The sequence below is a fragment of the Mustelus asterias genome, chromosome 12, assembly GCF_964213995.1.
Source record: "Mustelus asterias chromosome 12, sMusAst1.hap1.1, whole genome shotgun sequence".
Classification (NCBI taxonomy): domain Eukaryota; kingdom Metazoa; phylum Chordata; class Chondrichthyes; order Carcharhiniformes; family Triakidae; genus Mustelus; species Mustelus asterias.
Window position 1 is genome coordinate 75,643,951 of NC_135812.1, and position 16,310 is coordinate 75,660,260.

Consider the following 16,310-nt stretch of genomic DNA (forward strand, 5'->3'; position numbering starts at 1 on the left):
CAGGGGCAGAGCCCACCAGGCACAATTACTGCACCAGGGCAGTGCCAAGAGGCGGGGGGGGGGGGGGGGGGGGGCAAGTGGGGAGTTCTGCAGGGATGGGGTGATTTGTGGGGGGAGGGAAGTATGTGCGCGCGTGCGCATAGTGAGGGGAGTTCAGGTGTCTGTGGTGAATTCAATTCATTTTAAAATTAAATCAAGGACAAATCTGCTGACAAATGCTAGACTGCATTTGATATTCCAGAAACCAATAGGAAATTGAATGAATGTGTGCTAAATCCAATTTTGAATCAAATTCACAACTACATTACATTGCTGTTCACAAATTTCTGCATTAAAGTACAAATCAACAGATATTTTATATTCTAACCAATGGATTTTGTATATTCTAAAGTTCCCTTATAAGAAAAAAGGAACCAAGGTCATTAGTTTAATCCCTAAACTGAACTAATTTATTTATGTCAGCCAGCACAGTAGCATGGGAACTACAATCAACCTCAGCAACCTCAGAACGTTAGCTTAGATTGATGTGTGAAGAGATTACATATCATCTTTGACAGTGCACAGGCTAGCCACAACTTCATGCTTCCTGCCAATTACTTATATCCGCCTGAAAGAAAGATTTTGTCGGTATATTAACCACAATGGCAAATGCTATAATGCTGACTTTTTAAAGTTTATTTATTAGTGTCACCAGTAGGCTTACATTAACACTGCAACGAAGTTACTTGCGTTGGAATAGATGACAACTAAAAACACTACAAATTCATTGAACAGCTTACCGGTGTTATCTGGCATAGATGCTTGGTCTGTATTTCTCTCCTTCTTAAAGACTATATTGCCAAACTGCAGTACTGATGAAGCCACTTTCAGCATTGCTGGAGATTAACACAATCAGAAAAATTAAAAAGAGGAAAGATTTCTCCAACATCCATCAAAATATCACATTAGGTCTTTGTGGATGGGTAGAGTTGCCTGGCCTTAAATCTTCCCCATTAACTTCTTGGATCGATCTTCGCAAACCAATTATGTCTCCATTAACCAGTAAACTGGCTGTGATATAAATGAATCTAGTGCCATCAAATGACAGCTTTACAGTTGGGCAGAGCAGTTTTCTATCTGCACCGAAACTGAACTGGAGTGCACAAATTGGGTGCCAAGGCCAAAACCTTCTCTGAAACACAGTGGAGCAAGACTGTCTGCTCCTTTCTTTGATGTCAAGACAGATTGCAATTACACCAATTGCAGTGATGCAAATCAATGTTACACTGATGCCACAGTCTTACTTTGAAGGCACCTTTAACTAAACAGTACAATACTGGAAATAAATGGTGCAATTTGGAAACGTTAACTCGGTCCTAAACCTCCTCAAAAGTTGACAATATTTCATCATGACTGCAGTCAGATACAACTTGGAAGCAGCAACTGGAGCAGTAGAGCACTCAACTTTTCAATTCTATACAACTTAGAAGTACAACAGTCTAAAGATAATGTAACATCCCTTACACATTTTACAGGACTACAACATTTCACTGCAGATTTGGATTTTAGAAAGTTAAACAAGTGCGAAAAATAGCTTCTGGATGAACTTGTAATATTGGTTAATTCTTAAAATGGTCAAAATCAGCTACAGGTGAAAGAGCTGTTTGGTGTGCTGTGAAAAAAAGTGATGTTATTTAGTCCTAGTATTTTTAGTTTTGAGATTAAGATATTGAATTCCATTTTCAATTGGCTTTCAACACAGTTTGATATTGGATGAGGTTTATGGAGCACAGGTATTGCCAATGAAAAAGTCACATTTTCCAAAACAATGGATATTGCTTCTGAATGTGAACTTTGAGACTCAGTCAGCAGAAGTAGAGGCAAATTCTCCAAGTATGCTTAGCTGAGGATATGATCATCAGAATTTTGTTTACATGTTAATTGCCTGCCAAAAATCAATTCAACAAGTGATAGTGATGGTCAAGATATGGTGAGAATCAGGAGCAGAAATAGCGATAGAAATTAATTCAAACTTTAACATTTCTTTTAGATTTTCTTGATGTGCTAATGAACAAGTAGGAGCATAGTCTGATGTCCAAATTTGATTTGCTTGCTTTATTTAATCAAATATTTGATCTTAGCTAATGGATTCCAAGATTAACAGGATCAGAATATTGTGCTAAAAATTAACAGTGTGTTTTCATTTACTAACTGGGAAAGACTTGAAAAATAAATGCAAAGAACTAAATAACAAAATGCATTAAAATATCACAAAATGTCAACCTACCTGTTGATGAATCATCTTATTTCTGACCCACTGATGGAGATTTCAGCAGCAAGGTGTTGCTAATACTGGCTCTAGATTTCACATAGCAAGAAGTTTAACAATGTAGGATGTGGGAGGTCCTGGAGGCTCCTAGCCTCCCGGACGACCATATCTGTGCTGGGTGTGTTGAGCTGCGGTTCCTAAGGGTCCATGTTAGGGAACTGGAATTGCAGCTCGAGGACCTTCGCCGGGTTAGGGATAGTGAGGAGGTCATTGACAGAAGCTATCAGCAGGTGGTCACACCGGGACCACGGGAGGAGGGTAACTGGGTAACAGTGAGGAAGGAGAAAGCTCAGTTGATGGTGAGCACCCCGGTGGATGTGCCCCTTAATAATAAGTACTCCTGTCTGAGTACTACTGGGGTGGACAGCCCACCTGGGGGAAGCAGTGGTGGCAGTGTCTCTGGAGCTGAGCCTGGCCCAGTAGTGCAAAAGGGTAAGGAAAGGAGGGTAGTGCTAATTGGGGACTCTACGGTGAGGGGGTCAGATAGGCGTTTTTGCGGACACAGACGGGACTCTCGGATGGTGGTTTGTCTCCCTGGTGCAGGGGTCCGGGATGTCTCTGGTCGAGTCCCAGAAATCCTGAAGGGGGAGGGAGAGGAGCCGAAGGTCGTGATGCATATAGGTACTGCTGACATAGGTAGGAAGAGGGAAGGGGTCATGAAAAGAGAATATAGGGAGTTAGGTAGACAGCTGAGAAAGAGGAATGCAAAGGTAGTAATCTCGGGATTGCTGCCTGTGCCGCGGGAGAGTGAGAACAGGAATCGGTGGAGAATGAATGCGTGGCTGAGGGACTGGAGCAAGGGACAAGGATTTGGGTACTTGGATCATTGGGACCTCTTTAGGGGCAGGTGTGACCTGTTTAAAAAAGACGGGTGGCACTTGAATCCCAGGGGGACCAATATCCTGGCGGGAAGGTTGGCTAAGGCTACTGGAGAGACTTTAAACTAGAAAGGTTGGGGGGAGGGAATCGAAATGAGGGGACTGAGAGCGAGGAGGTTAGCTCGCAAATAGATAAGGAATGTAAACAGGGTAAGAGGGAGGTTAGACGAGTGATGGAGAAGGGAAGTGCTCAGGCTGAAGGTCTGAGATGTGTCTATTTTAATGCCAGGAGTGTAGTGAATAAAGTGGATGAGCTTAGAGCGTGGATTGCTGCTTCGAATTGTGATGTGGTGGCCATTACGGAGACTTGGATGTCTCAGGGACAGGACTGGGTGCTTCAGGTGCCGGGTTTTAGATGTTTCAGGAAGGACAGGGAGGGAGGCAAGAGAGGGGGGGGGGAGTGGCACTGTTGATCAGGGATAGTGTCACGGCTGTAGAGAAGGTGGACGCCGTGGAGGGATTGACTACGGAGTCTCTGTGGGTGGAGGTTAGGAACAGGAAGGGGTCGGTAACGTTGCTGGGTGTTTTCTATAGGCCGCCCAATAGTAACAGAGATGTTGAGGAGCAGATGGGGAAACAGATCCAGGAGAGATGTAGGAATAACAGAGTTGTCATGATGGGAGATTTTAATTTCCCAAACATAGACTGGAATATCCCTAGGGCTAGGGGTTTGGATGGAGGGGAGTTTGTTAGGTGTGTCCAGGAGAGTTTCCTGACACAGTATGTGGATAAGCCTACTAGAGGAGAGGCTGTACTTGATCTGGTGCTGGCTAATGAACCTGGACAGGTGGAGGATCTCTCGGTGGGTGAGCATCTTGGGGATAGCGATCATAATTCTATCTCCTTCACGATAGCATTGGAAAGAGATAGGATCAGGCAGGCTAGGAAAGTGTTTCTCTGGAGTAAAGGGAAATACAGTGTCATCAGGGAGGAAATTAGACGGGTAAATTGGAAGGAGGCATTCTTGGGGAAAAGTACCGAAGGAAAGTGGAGGATTTTCAAGGAATGTTTGTCTGGAGCTCTGCATGACAACGTTCCGATGAGACAGGGGGGTGTTGGTAGGGTACGGGAACCGTGGTGCACGAAGGTTGTGATGAACCTGGTGAATAAGAAAAGAGAGGCGTACAGAAGGTTCAGAGAGCTAGGAGGTGTTAAGGATTTAGAGGAGTATACGGGATGTAGGAAGGAGCTTAAGAAGGAAATTAGGAGAGCGAGAAGGGGTCATGAGAAGGCCTTGGCGGGTAAGATTAAGGAGAATCCCAAGGCTTTCTACAAATATGTCAAGAGTAAAAGGATGAGATGTGAAGGCATAGGACCCTTAAAAGGTGAAGGGGGAAAAGTTTGTGCGGAACCGTTAGAAATGGCGGAGCTGCTTAATGAATACTTTACCTCGGTATTCACGGTGGAAAGGGATCTGGGTGGTTGTACTGCTGGTTTGCAGTGGACAGAAAGGATCGAGCATGTGGACATAAAGAAAGAGGATGTGTTGGAACTATTGAATGGCATCAAGGTTGGTAAGTCGCCGGGACCGGATGGGATGTACCCCAGGTTACTGTGGGAGGCGAGGGAGGAGATTGCGGAGCCTTTGGCGATGATCTTTGCATCGTCGATGGAGACGGGAGAGGTTCCGGAGGATTGGAGGATTGCAGATGTGGTCCCTATATTCAAGAAAGGGAACAGGGACAGCCCGGGAAATTACCGACCGGTGAGTCTAACCTCAGTGGTTGGTAAGTTGATGGAGAGGATCCTGAGAGACAGGATTTATGATCATCTAGAGAAGTTTAGTATGATCAAAAGTAGTCAGCACGGCTTTGTCAAGGGCAGGTCGTGCCTTACGAGCCTGGTTGAGTTCTTTGAAAATGTGACCAAACACATTGACGAAGGAAGAGCGGTGGATGTGGTCTATATGGACTTCAGCAAGGCGTTCGATAAGGTCCCCCATGCAAGACTTCTTGAGAAAGTGAGAGGGCATGGGATCCAAGGGGCTGTTGCCTTGTGGATCCAGAACTGGCTTGCCTGCAGAAGGCAGAGAGTGGCTGTGGAGGGGTCTTTCTCTGCATGGAGGTCAGTGACCAGTGGAGTGCCCCAGGGATCTGTTCTGGGACCCTTGCTGTTTGTCATTTTCATAAATGACCTGGATGAGGAAGTGAAGGGATGGGTTGGTAAGTTTGCTGACAACACCAAGGTAGGTGGTGTTGTGGATAGTTTGGAGGGATGTCAGAAGTTGCAGCGAGACATAGATAGAATGCAAGACTGGGCGGAGAAGTGGCAGATGGACTTCAACCCGGATAAGTGTGTGGTGATCCATTTTGGCAGATCCAATGGGATGAAGCAGCAGTATAATATGAAGGGTACCATTCTTAGCAGTGTAGAGGATCAGAAGGACCTTGGGGTCCGGGTCCATAGGACTCTTAAATCGGCCTCGCAGGTGGAGGATGCGGTCAAGAAGGCGTACGGCGTACTGGCCTTCATTAATCGAGGGATTGAGTTTAGGAGTCGGGAGATAATGCTGCAGCTTTATAGGACCCTGGTTAGACCCCACTTGGAGTACTGCGCGCAGTTCTGGTCACCTCATTACAGGAAAGATGTTGAAGCCATTGAAAGGGTGCAGAGGAGATTTACAAGGATGTTGCCTGGATTGGGGGGCATGCCTTATGAGGATAGGTTGAGGGAGCTTGGTCTCTTCTCCCTGGAGAGACGAAGGATGAGAGGTGACCTGATAGAGGTTTACAAGATGTTGAGAGGTCTGGATAGGGTAGACTCTCAGAGGCTATTTCCAAGGGCTGAAATGGTTGCTACGAGAGGACACAGGTTTAAGGTGCTGGGGGGTAGGTACAGAGGAGATGTCAGGGGTAAGTTTTTCACTCAGAGGGTGGTGGGTGAGTGGAATCGGCTGACGTCGGTGGCGGTGGAGGCAAACTCGTTGGGGTCTTTTAAGAGACTTCTGGATGAGTACATGGGATTTAATGGGATTGAGGGCTATAGATAGGCCTAGAGGTGGGGATGTGATCGGCGCAACTTGTGGGCCGAAGGGCCTGTTTGTGCTGTGGCTTTCTATGTTCTATGTTCTACCAGGTTAAAGTCCAACAGGTTTATTTGGTAGCAAAAGCCACACAAGCTTTCGGAGCCTCCTCTGAAAGCTTGTGTGGCTTTTGCTACCAAATATACCTGTTGGACTTTAACCTGGTGTTGTTAAACATCTTACTGTGTTTACCCCAGTCCAACGCTGGCATCTCCACATCTGATTTCACAGTCAGTGTATACCATGAAGAAAGCTACCCACAAATAATGCTGGCTCTATGGTGTGGTTTTCACCTCCCGGTGATATTAGTCTGAATCCGGTGCCAAGTTAAGGGGATCTCCAGTAGCAGTAATGTTATCAAAGCACAGTAAGCAACCAGATTGAAGAATTTGCAGATTGGAAAGTAAGATGCACCGATTATTCTCACCTTTTTAAATAGCATCTTACAGAGAGCAAAGCAAAGAGTGGTTTCAAGTAGAAACTTCAATATTAAAATGTGGAATTAGCACAGTGGAGAAATTGGAAGTTGACAAATATGAAATTCATTACTGAAAGGCTTAGAGGACAGACTGAAAGTTGGCAGGGAGACTAATTTAAATTACAATCTTTTTCCAATTCAGGGTAATCCAGATTTCCCATCAGGTTGTATGGACCATGGGTGGGATTTCCCGACCATGCTTGCCCCAAAACCGGAAATATCCACCCATGGTCAATGGGCCTTTGCATGGTCCGCCCCTCTGCCTGCTACAATACCTGTGGCAGGCAGGATGGGAAAATTCCACCCCATGTGTTTGATATCTGGAATAACAGGTCTCTGTGGACTAGAGGACATGCTTGAAGGTGCTATCCTATTATCCTTTGATCAGTTGTGTCAACAATTTGATATTCCGAAACGCTCCTCTTTCAGATACTGGTAATTTAGGGACTTCATCCTTAATAAGACAACTCTTCTTTTTGATGTTACGATTTTCCTGGTGGAAAAACTCCTGCTATTTGTGGAGCCCAGGTATTCAGTTAGTAAATCTTATGACACTATGCTCTAGTAGAGATAATACATTGGATATGTTGCGGTCTTGGGAGATATATCTTGCAGTAAATATTAAAGAGACATGGGGTGATATTTGGGAATGTGCTAATAAAATTTTGGTATGCAATATTACAAAGCAAACCCAGCTTAAGATATTGCACCATCTGCATATTACTCCATGCTTACAGCACAGATGTGACTGCACCATGCCCTCGTTGTGCCAGAAATGCAAGGCGAATGCGGGACATTACCTGCATTGTTCTTGGCTCAGTATCAAGATTAAAACCTATTGGTTCAATGTTCTTAAAGAGCTTGAGAAAATCTTTTGTACAGCCTTGAATTCTATCCCTTGCATCTGGGACTGGCTCTCCCAGACAAAAACTGTAGTGCAAATGTGAAAAGGCTGAATATCCTAACATTTGCAACACAGAAGAAGAATAGCCTTCGCTCATGGATGATTGATAAGGACCCCCCAATTCGGAACTGGCTTATCATTCTGGAATGTATACCAATGGGAATTCTTGACTTGTTTACTTTGAGCTAAATTGGATATATTCCATAAAGTATGGGACCCTTATCTTAAAGTTCTGGGCTCCGCATTGTCTAGTTTCTTCAGAATTTTCCACTAATTCTGTTGCTGTTATCCTGTGAGCTTGGTTGTGCACTACTGAGCCAATTGTGGCTGTATCCTGATATCCCCCCCTCACCATCCTTCAATAAATCCTGTGGTGGGAGGCACTGGATATAATGAATAGTCTGAACCAAACGGCGTTGGTCATTTTATTTTTCCTCTCCCTTCCTACATGTACTTTGTAAAAAATTGTTGTACTGTACCACTCGAGTTTGTTATTTGTACATTAAAAAATCTTCAGTAAAAATTTTTTTTAAAAGTACTTTGAGAGCCAGATGTTTCTCAGCATTAAATTACCAACTTAGTACACCCTTAAAATACCTCGCTCAGCAAGATTCACCTTTAAGGGTTTTTACATAGGCAATGTGTGTAAAAAATGGAAGTTCTCATCAGTTTGGTGGCTTCGGATTGTTGCACTCTGGAGGAAGCCTAAACGGTGCATCCTTCCTAGAAGCATTGGATCACTGACAGCAAATTCTGGATTTCCACTTTGTGCATGCTTATTTCTGTAGTGGTGAATGTTGACATTTTGACCATCATTACCATTGCCAAATCAGAGCCCTATCATTTCTCTGAAATAGGTTGAAAATTAGGTTCTCTTTATGGAAGCTTTCCATATTTGTGAACTATCCACCCATTTTATTTTAACCTTCCCACTTGCACTGTTGTGTTTTATGATCAAGTCCAGTTAATAACTCAAAGGTTTAGGTTCTCTCACCTTTGAGAATAAAACCCTACGGGTTGGTTATAAGTAGCACAGCAACTTACACAAAATTTCCTCATGGGAGAAACCCATGATGTGCATCGCCTCCATGGTTTCTTGAAAGTTATCTTTTTCCTGCTGCCCAGGGATGGGGACGTAGCCATTGGACAGGAAACGATAATTATTAAATCCTTCGAGCAACAAATCAGCTGTATTGTTAAAAAAAAGTAAAACATTTTGACGAGGTTCTGTCAGTGTTTTCATACCAGAAACAGATTCGTTGACAGACAACAATTACATCACAAAGCAAGGTCCAGGATCCTACTAACAGATTCTAAACAAGTGAAATCCATTGGCAAACCAAGGGAGAGTTAGAAACATCAAAACAACAAATGGGTTGTGCAAAATGGATTGAAGTTTGATAATGAAGGGAAATCTCAAAATTACATTTTACATTCTCCCCCGCTCCAAATAGTCCCCCACGGTGGCACAGTAGTTAGCACTGCTGCCTCACAGCACCAGGGACCCAGATTCGATTCCTGGCTTGGGTCACTGTGTGGAGTCTGCATGTTTTCCCCATGTCTGTGTGGGTTTCCTTCAGGTACACCAATTTCCTCCCACAGTCCAAATTACGTGGTTAGGTGCATTGGCCATGCTAAATTCTCCCTGTGTACCCGAACATGCACCAGAGTGTGGCTACTCGGGGATTTTCACAGTATCATTGCAGTGTTAATGTAAGCCTACTTGTGACACTAACAAACTTTTAACCTCTCCCTCAACCTTTGCTTTTCAACCACCAGTCTGGAATTTAAAAAAAAGTTTTCTCAGGGTTACAAAACCATTGCGCAGGGTGGATAAAGAGTCCATTCATCCAGCTCCTTCCTTGCTCCAAAAACCAATTCAAATTGAATCCAATTCATGGTCTCCATGGGAGACATAATATAACCAAGCAGATTCCTGCTGGGTCATCCTTGCTGACTGGTTGCACAAATACAATCAAACTTTACAATACCTCAGCCAAATGGCTCTCTATCCAAGTGAGCATTAACAACTTGTTTGACCATAGAGGCTGTCATAATTCAATCAAATCCTGTTCTCAGCCAACAAACACATTCCAAAAATCACCAGATTGTGATCAAGAGAAAGAACCTTGGCTACTGTTTCTTCTCTTCCAGTTCTACATTGCTGAGATTAATTGGCGGGATTCTAACTCCTCTGGCTTGTATGATCTGGTGGAACATTGGCCAATGCTTTTACCCGATAAGCAATTAGGGGTCAAAATGGTATACTAAAATTGAACATCATGCAAAGTGCAATTCTGCCCCACCCATGAATTCCGATAGGAAACTAAATAAATATGAAGAAAAAATCCTTGCCAAAACTATGAACTCAGTTGGACATTTAGACAATAGGTCAAAAATAAATCATTCCAGCTCTTGTCTAAATGCCAAAATATATGCAATCTAAAAATTAAGCAGCGTTGATGTTTTCCACATTATTTGGGCAAATTATGTGCAAGTCAACAATGGATATCAGCTTCAATTTTAACATAAATTGAAAAAATTCCAACTTGTGTATTTTGCAACCACTTCAGAGACTTGAGCCTTAACTGAAGTCAAAATCAATCCCAGATGTCTCATTTCCAATGAAATTTGGAAAGAAGTGCTGCTTTATACTTTTCTTGAACCATGTCTGAACTTAGAATTTCCAGTCCAACACTCCTGGAGGAGTAAAGACGATGGTATTCACCACTGTGGTATCCAACCTAAATTCTTATATTTGACTAGTTTTGCAAGGTGAGCACAACATTTCTCTCAACTTTATTCATTCCAGAACTGATTTACATTTAAGATGTTCTCCTGCTCCACAAAGCATCTGATAGAAAATGTGGAATGTTCTCTCTTCCTTGGCCTGACGGATTGCGCGGGATTTTTCCAGGAGATCTTTTCAAAGTCAAGGATAATCTTGAAACATTTCATTTATCAAACTACAGCATTGTCAAATGCATAGATTGTTACAAACACACATGATTGCAATTATGAAACTTTGCCTTATATAGTGCTGAGTGCATGACACTGTTTTTGAATATTTATCAAAAGAAACAGCGGTTGCAAAACCAAACTTTAACGATGGACTTTTTTGTGGGTTTGGTAAGATTTAATTAACAAACTTGTCACGAGGTTGGAGAGGGATTTCACAATTTCACAAGTTTTCAAAAATAATGAAGAATTTTATGCCCACCTGCAATTTTATAACAAATAGTCCCGTATCAGGTGAGAAAAACCTGCAATTGCAAATTCGTCACCACACGATAGCATTACTTGAGCTAGTAATGCTCACTCAAACATTTAGCCAGATTTACTGCTCACTTTACCTCGTAAATGAGATTAAACTACTCCATCTCCTGAGCCTAAATTGTTTCTATTCATGGTATTGCTACTGGAATCATTTCTCCATTACAAATTGCAAACAGTACAGAAAACAGAGCTTTTCACAGATGCAATGACACAACAGAACACAAAGCCACCTCAATGGAGAAGACCACTCAAAAAAAACTTAATGGCTAAAAACAATTAAACCAAATAATGCAAAATTTAAATCCAATCATCTATTCCTCTCAATCTTGAAATAAATTACCTTGAATTTTTTTAATCGAATTCCCCTCCCACCCCCAATGTTGTATCTGGAGATAGTTAAAATTGGCAGACTAGTATCCTGTTCTAAGGGTTTCACTTCAAACAAAAAATTAATCAACCATTCTTTTAAACAAAGAGCACTCAATCAGAACTCTTCTCATCTCATTCTCTCGTCAACTACCTTAAATCTTAGTTCCTTCTGCTACCGTAAACTGTCTCTCCTTATTTACTCCATCAAAATCATTCAATTTTAAACATCTCTTATGAAATCTCTTAACTGTCCCTGTTCCAAGGAAAATGCCAATTTTTCTAACCTCTCCAAGTAACTGAAATCTTTTGTCCCTGGTACCATCCCAGTAATTAAACTTCCCCTACAGCCTTGACATCCTTCATGAAGTGGGCTGCCCAGACCTGGCTACAATACTCCAGCGGGGCCCTAACCAGTGTTTCATAAAGGTTTAGAATAACTCCCTTGCTTTTGTACTTCATTTATAATAGAGGACACAGTATGCCTTTTTAAACAACAGACTCGACTTTGGCACGTCTCTTTCCATCTTCTATCACATTCAGTTGTTTGGTTTCCAAATAAAACTGGGCTGATTGAGAGCACTAGATTAATAAGCGAGTCCAGCTGTTTGGATCTAGTTCCAGAACCCAAGAAATCCAAGGTGGTGCCGGCCATTCAGCCCTTTAAGTCTGCTCCAATCAATTAGGGTCACCTTCCTCCTCAACTCCATTTTCTTGTACCAGTCACCTTCAAAAGCATCCAGCACTTAGTTTAGTGCATGCGTCAAAAATCAAGTAAAAACTGAATTGCTAAACGTAATCCAGATTAACAAACCAAGGCATTTTGTTTATATAGTGCACAATGTAGCCTCACCCCTCCCACTCAAATACAACAGTGAACAGGATACAAGTTTCAATGTTGGCTCCCACAATGTAGCCAGTGACATCAAAGTTGATTCGGATGAATTTTCCCTGCAAAAAAAAGGAAAAAAAAAACTGTTTAAGCACAAGCTCAGACATTATATTTACAAAAGTACAACAACTAGGTGCTAAATGCAATGACGTGTATATTTTTATGGTAGCTGGTGCTGTTTAAAGAAAAAGGGAAAGGAGCATGGTTTATGTAGTTATTCTGTGCAGGTAAGGGTGAAATCTGCATGCATCCAGGGATAATTGAGGGAGAGGCCATTGGAGCGAGATTGTCTGCGAAATCCAAAGGATAAAGATTAAAGATGTTATCTTTTTGCATTTTGTAATGAGGCCTTAACTTGTAAGTAAACAGTAGATTTAAAATTTGCATTTGGGGATAAGTGTTGAAATTGATGTGCAACTGTTGCATTTCAAAGGAGTCTCAAAAATGACAACATCCGCGTTTTACAGGAGGTTGAGTAAGTTTGGGCAGACAAAATTTATTGACCAAAAACAGGAACATGAAAAGTTTTAATACTGGAGATAATTTAAGACAAATGGAGGGAGAGCCAAAACAAAAGGGTTGGAGAAGTATTTATGAAACAGGGCTTCAGCTGTAGCGAGTAGCAGGGGAGGGGCGTGTGGGACAGGGAGAGAAAGACACAATCCTGCTGAAAGCCATCTCCTGTGTGTTTGGAGGGTGCTGTGAAATCTTTTAATTTGGAAAAAGAATTCCATTTTGGCCAGATTCTCTTTCTGGCCTGCAAAACAGCTCGATTGGAATCTCCTTATGCAAAAATCACACCAGTATGGAGTTGCTCTGGGAAGTTGTTAATTGTATTTCTGTTTAAAATTAAATCAATTTCTTGGTTTGGGTAATATTTCCTGGACTTTATGGTTTAGGATCTGTAAGGCCTGTCACCAAAAATATAGTTTTATGTACCTTTGATTAAGCATTTTGGGGATTATTTTGTAACATTTATCTAACATTCTTTATGTGGTGAATTTAGGTTTCATCTTTTTTTCTTCTCTTATAAACATTTTAATTCTGCAAGTTTTAAAAGTTATCACTGGAGTCCTGTGCTTGTGTGGTCAGCAGCTTTTCCTCCTCGTTTCAACAACAAAATAAAAGACTACAATCAAGATGAGATGGATTTCAATCGGAGAGCTGACTTGTTCAACATCATCAGCCACAGTCACAAAATAAAAGTCAAGGTTAAGTATACAGACCCTGTATTACATTTTAATTGAATAATCGCATGACACTCGAACCCTTTGTAATGTTTAACATTTCCAAATATTCCAAAATTAAATGGCCTCCAAGCATCTAAATAACTTCACAGATTCCCAGGTAAAGTCGCTAAAGAGAGGAACAAGTCCTGCCTATAATTAGGAACAAGTCCTGCCTATAATTATACAGACAATTTCACTGTTATGTTCAATGATCAGAAGCTGACATGGTGACTTAAGTCTACAATTGAAAGTCAATATTGGCAAAGAGATGATACCTAGACAGATCTAAATACAGAGCAATACTTTGCAACAGTGGAAAGGAAGAGAAGATCCAGAGAGAAATAAATCATCAGCCTAAACTGTTTAATATTTGAAGCTGGTTTGCAAATCTGAGGAGATATTGGAGCTAAATGCATTACCGTGGATCACAATGTCTTTCTGCACTGTAGGTATTCTATAAACCGAAGTGAGTGAAATTACGAGAAGCAGATTCTTCTCATCGAAATCACAGGGCTGCCAAAACTCACTATTGACTTGGCCCTGTGATTTATTTATTTTTTTAAAAAATGCTCAAATGTGGCCTTCTACAAGTCTACGTTCCCTATGAGAACCATAAGCATTGCAAAAACCTTCCACAAATTATTGCCAATACTATGTCAGTGCAGTGTTTGAACCTATCCGTTACCCCCGTAAAATCTTTGGAGGATTGCAATCATATTTCTGCACTGTAAAATGGATTGTTTTTATTTGAAACAACATAAATCAAAAGCAATTCTGGTCAAGCTCCCAGAGGGCTTCTGGCTAAAGCAGTGCGCTTTGCTGAACATACCAGAAAACTCAGTATAAAAGGGAAAAGGGGAGGACTAGGGAAACTGGGATAATGGAGAGAGGGAGCGAGGGAAAGAGAACGAAAATCTATGCAGAGTGAAGGAGAGTAAAGACAAAATTGGACTCCAACTTGGCACAAAATTCTCTAACATTTCAGAAAACCATTTCCAGTTAGTCGTGATTGAGCACACATTTTTATTTTAATTGCTCATAAGTATTGAATAATAAGTCCACAAAGAATGAAATTTACTCACTGGAAAAACATTTCTTCACCAAGTTGTCTGAACTGTAATGTGTCACAAATGTTGGAAACATTTTGTTCCATTCCATAGACAGAAGATAAATAACACAACCCTTCAATCTTCTTCCTAGCATCATTGTTTTTGCAAACAGGCTCCATGGTCAGTCTCAAAAGTACCAAGTGATGATCAAATGCAAATCCCAGCTGACTATGTACATTAGCCACGCAAGGCACAGCTTCAAAAAACCTCAAATGACTTAATACATTAAAATGGCATTTTTATTTTTTAGTTCCAATTTAACCTCTGAACTCATTCTTTCATGAAGGGTACCCTGAACAGCAGTCAGATCTAGGCCACATAATGCCTGGATAGGATTGCATGCAAAAATGTTCAATTTAATACTAGCTTCCTGTTCTTATATCATGCATGAATTGTGGTGTATATACCAATGTATCAGAGTAAACAAGCCATGTGCCTTATTCATGGGAGTCCCACACCTGGGCAATACCCATTTTTGCAAGTTATCACAGTACATTGGGGCAGTGAACAACAAGCTCAAACATTCAAACTTCCCTTTACAAAATTAAGTTTCAGAGCTTGAGAAAAGCCAAGACAGTCAGTCAATCTCTAACAGCCTACCATAAACCAGGTGCTCTGTGCAACCTTCCCACCTCATTATTGGGCTGAAAAAAGATTAAGGACCATTTCATTGAAACTAGGAGCGAGTAGGCAATTCAGCCCTTGGAGCCCACTCCGCCATTTAACATGACTGTGGCAGATCTTATCCTGGTCTCAACTCCACTTTGTCTGTTCCCCACAGCCCTCTACCCTGCTTTTCAGTGCATCATTTTAAATTTATGATTAATGCAGCGCAAAGTGATTTTAATATAAAAAGGTCCAAGTGTATAGTGACCTCTGAAGTTGAACACTACTTTTTTCTACTGCATTTGGTTTTCCCCACGGAGGAGCAGACTGAGGACCTCTGTGGAGTGGCAACTAGAGTCAGACTGTCATTGATATTCAGCCACTCCTTTGTCTGACCTTGTCTGGGAACTGTGCAATGTACAAGGTACCTGAGGCTGTGCATAGAGGACTGGAGAGTCAGGCGGCAAGGAAACCATGCTCCTTTTCAACAGCACCAGCTACCATAAAAGGCCAGTGTGAAGCCAAGTTTGTACGCTAAGTTGGTAGGACTGGGGGAGGGGGGTCAACAGGTCACGTGGGAGTTGAGTCCCATGAAGGGGGTCTGTGATCAGTACTATAGTTACCCAGAAGTTAGAAGTGGTTTTAATTCATAATTTTTCTGGGTAACCATTGCTGTACGATAGTTGCAACCATCTGCAGTTTGCAATTTAATATTTTTGGGTGGTTTCCATTGCAGGACACTTGTCCAGTGAATGTTTGCACTTCCCAGGTCACTACTCTGCAATCCTGACCTGGGGTTCCAACTTTGGGTAGCCCCACTCCAGTTACCATGTTCCACTACTCAGAAGTTACGGGCCTATGCATTTTGCTTTGCTATCAAGACCAAAGTAGTGCTGAAATTCCAACTGACAAGGCTCACATTGGCCAAGAATGGGATTGGTAAGAGAACTGCACATGTGGTGCAGGTGCTGTGAGGTAAATTTTGACCCAGCGACGGTGATGAACAACAATGCATTTCCAAGCCAGGATGGTGAGTGACTTGAAGCGGAATTGGCAGCTGATGGCGATCCATGTGCTTGCTGTCCTCGTCTTTCTAGCGTAGTCTTGTCTTTCTAGGCAGTGGAGTGTTCTGTGCTGGGAGTGAACATCTGTATAATCAGCCAGGGTGTTCTGCAGTGAAACGATTCTTGATATAACCACGTTCATGGCAAACTCCTGAATTCCAAAGAGACTGGGTTCTGC

At 42.0% G+C, this 16,310-nt stretch overlaps 1 protein-coding gene across 1 annotated transcript in view; it reads right to left on the minus strand.

Moving 5' to 3' along the window:
* Positions 1-16,310, minus strand: part of LOC144502041 (myosin-10) — a 167,488-nt gene that overhangs the window by 56,216 nt on the left and 94,962 nt on the right. The window contains exons 10-13 of the mRNA XM_078226052.1: positions 12,120-12,183; positions 10,414-10,512; positions 8,635-8,778; positions 780-875 (exon numbers count right to left, since the gene is read on the minus strand). Of these exons, the coding sequence (XP_078082178.1) occupies positions 780-875; positions 8,635-8,778; positions 10,414-10,512; positions 12,120-12,183 (403 nt within the window). The remainder of the gene's footprint in view (positions 1-779; positions 876-8,634; positions 8,779-10,413; positions 10,513-12,119; positions 12,184-16,310) is intronic.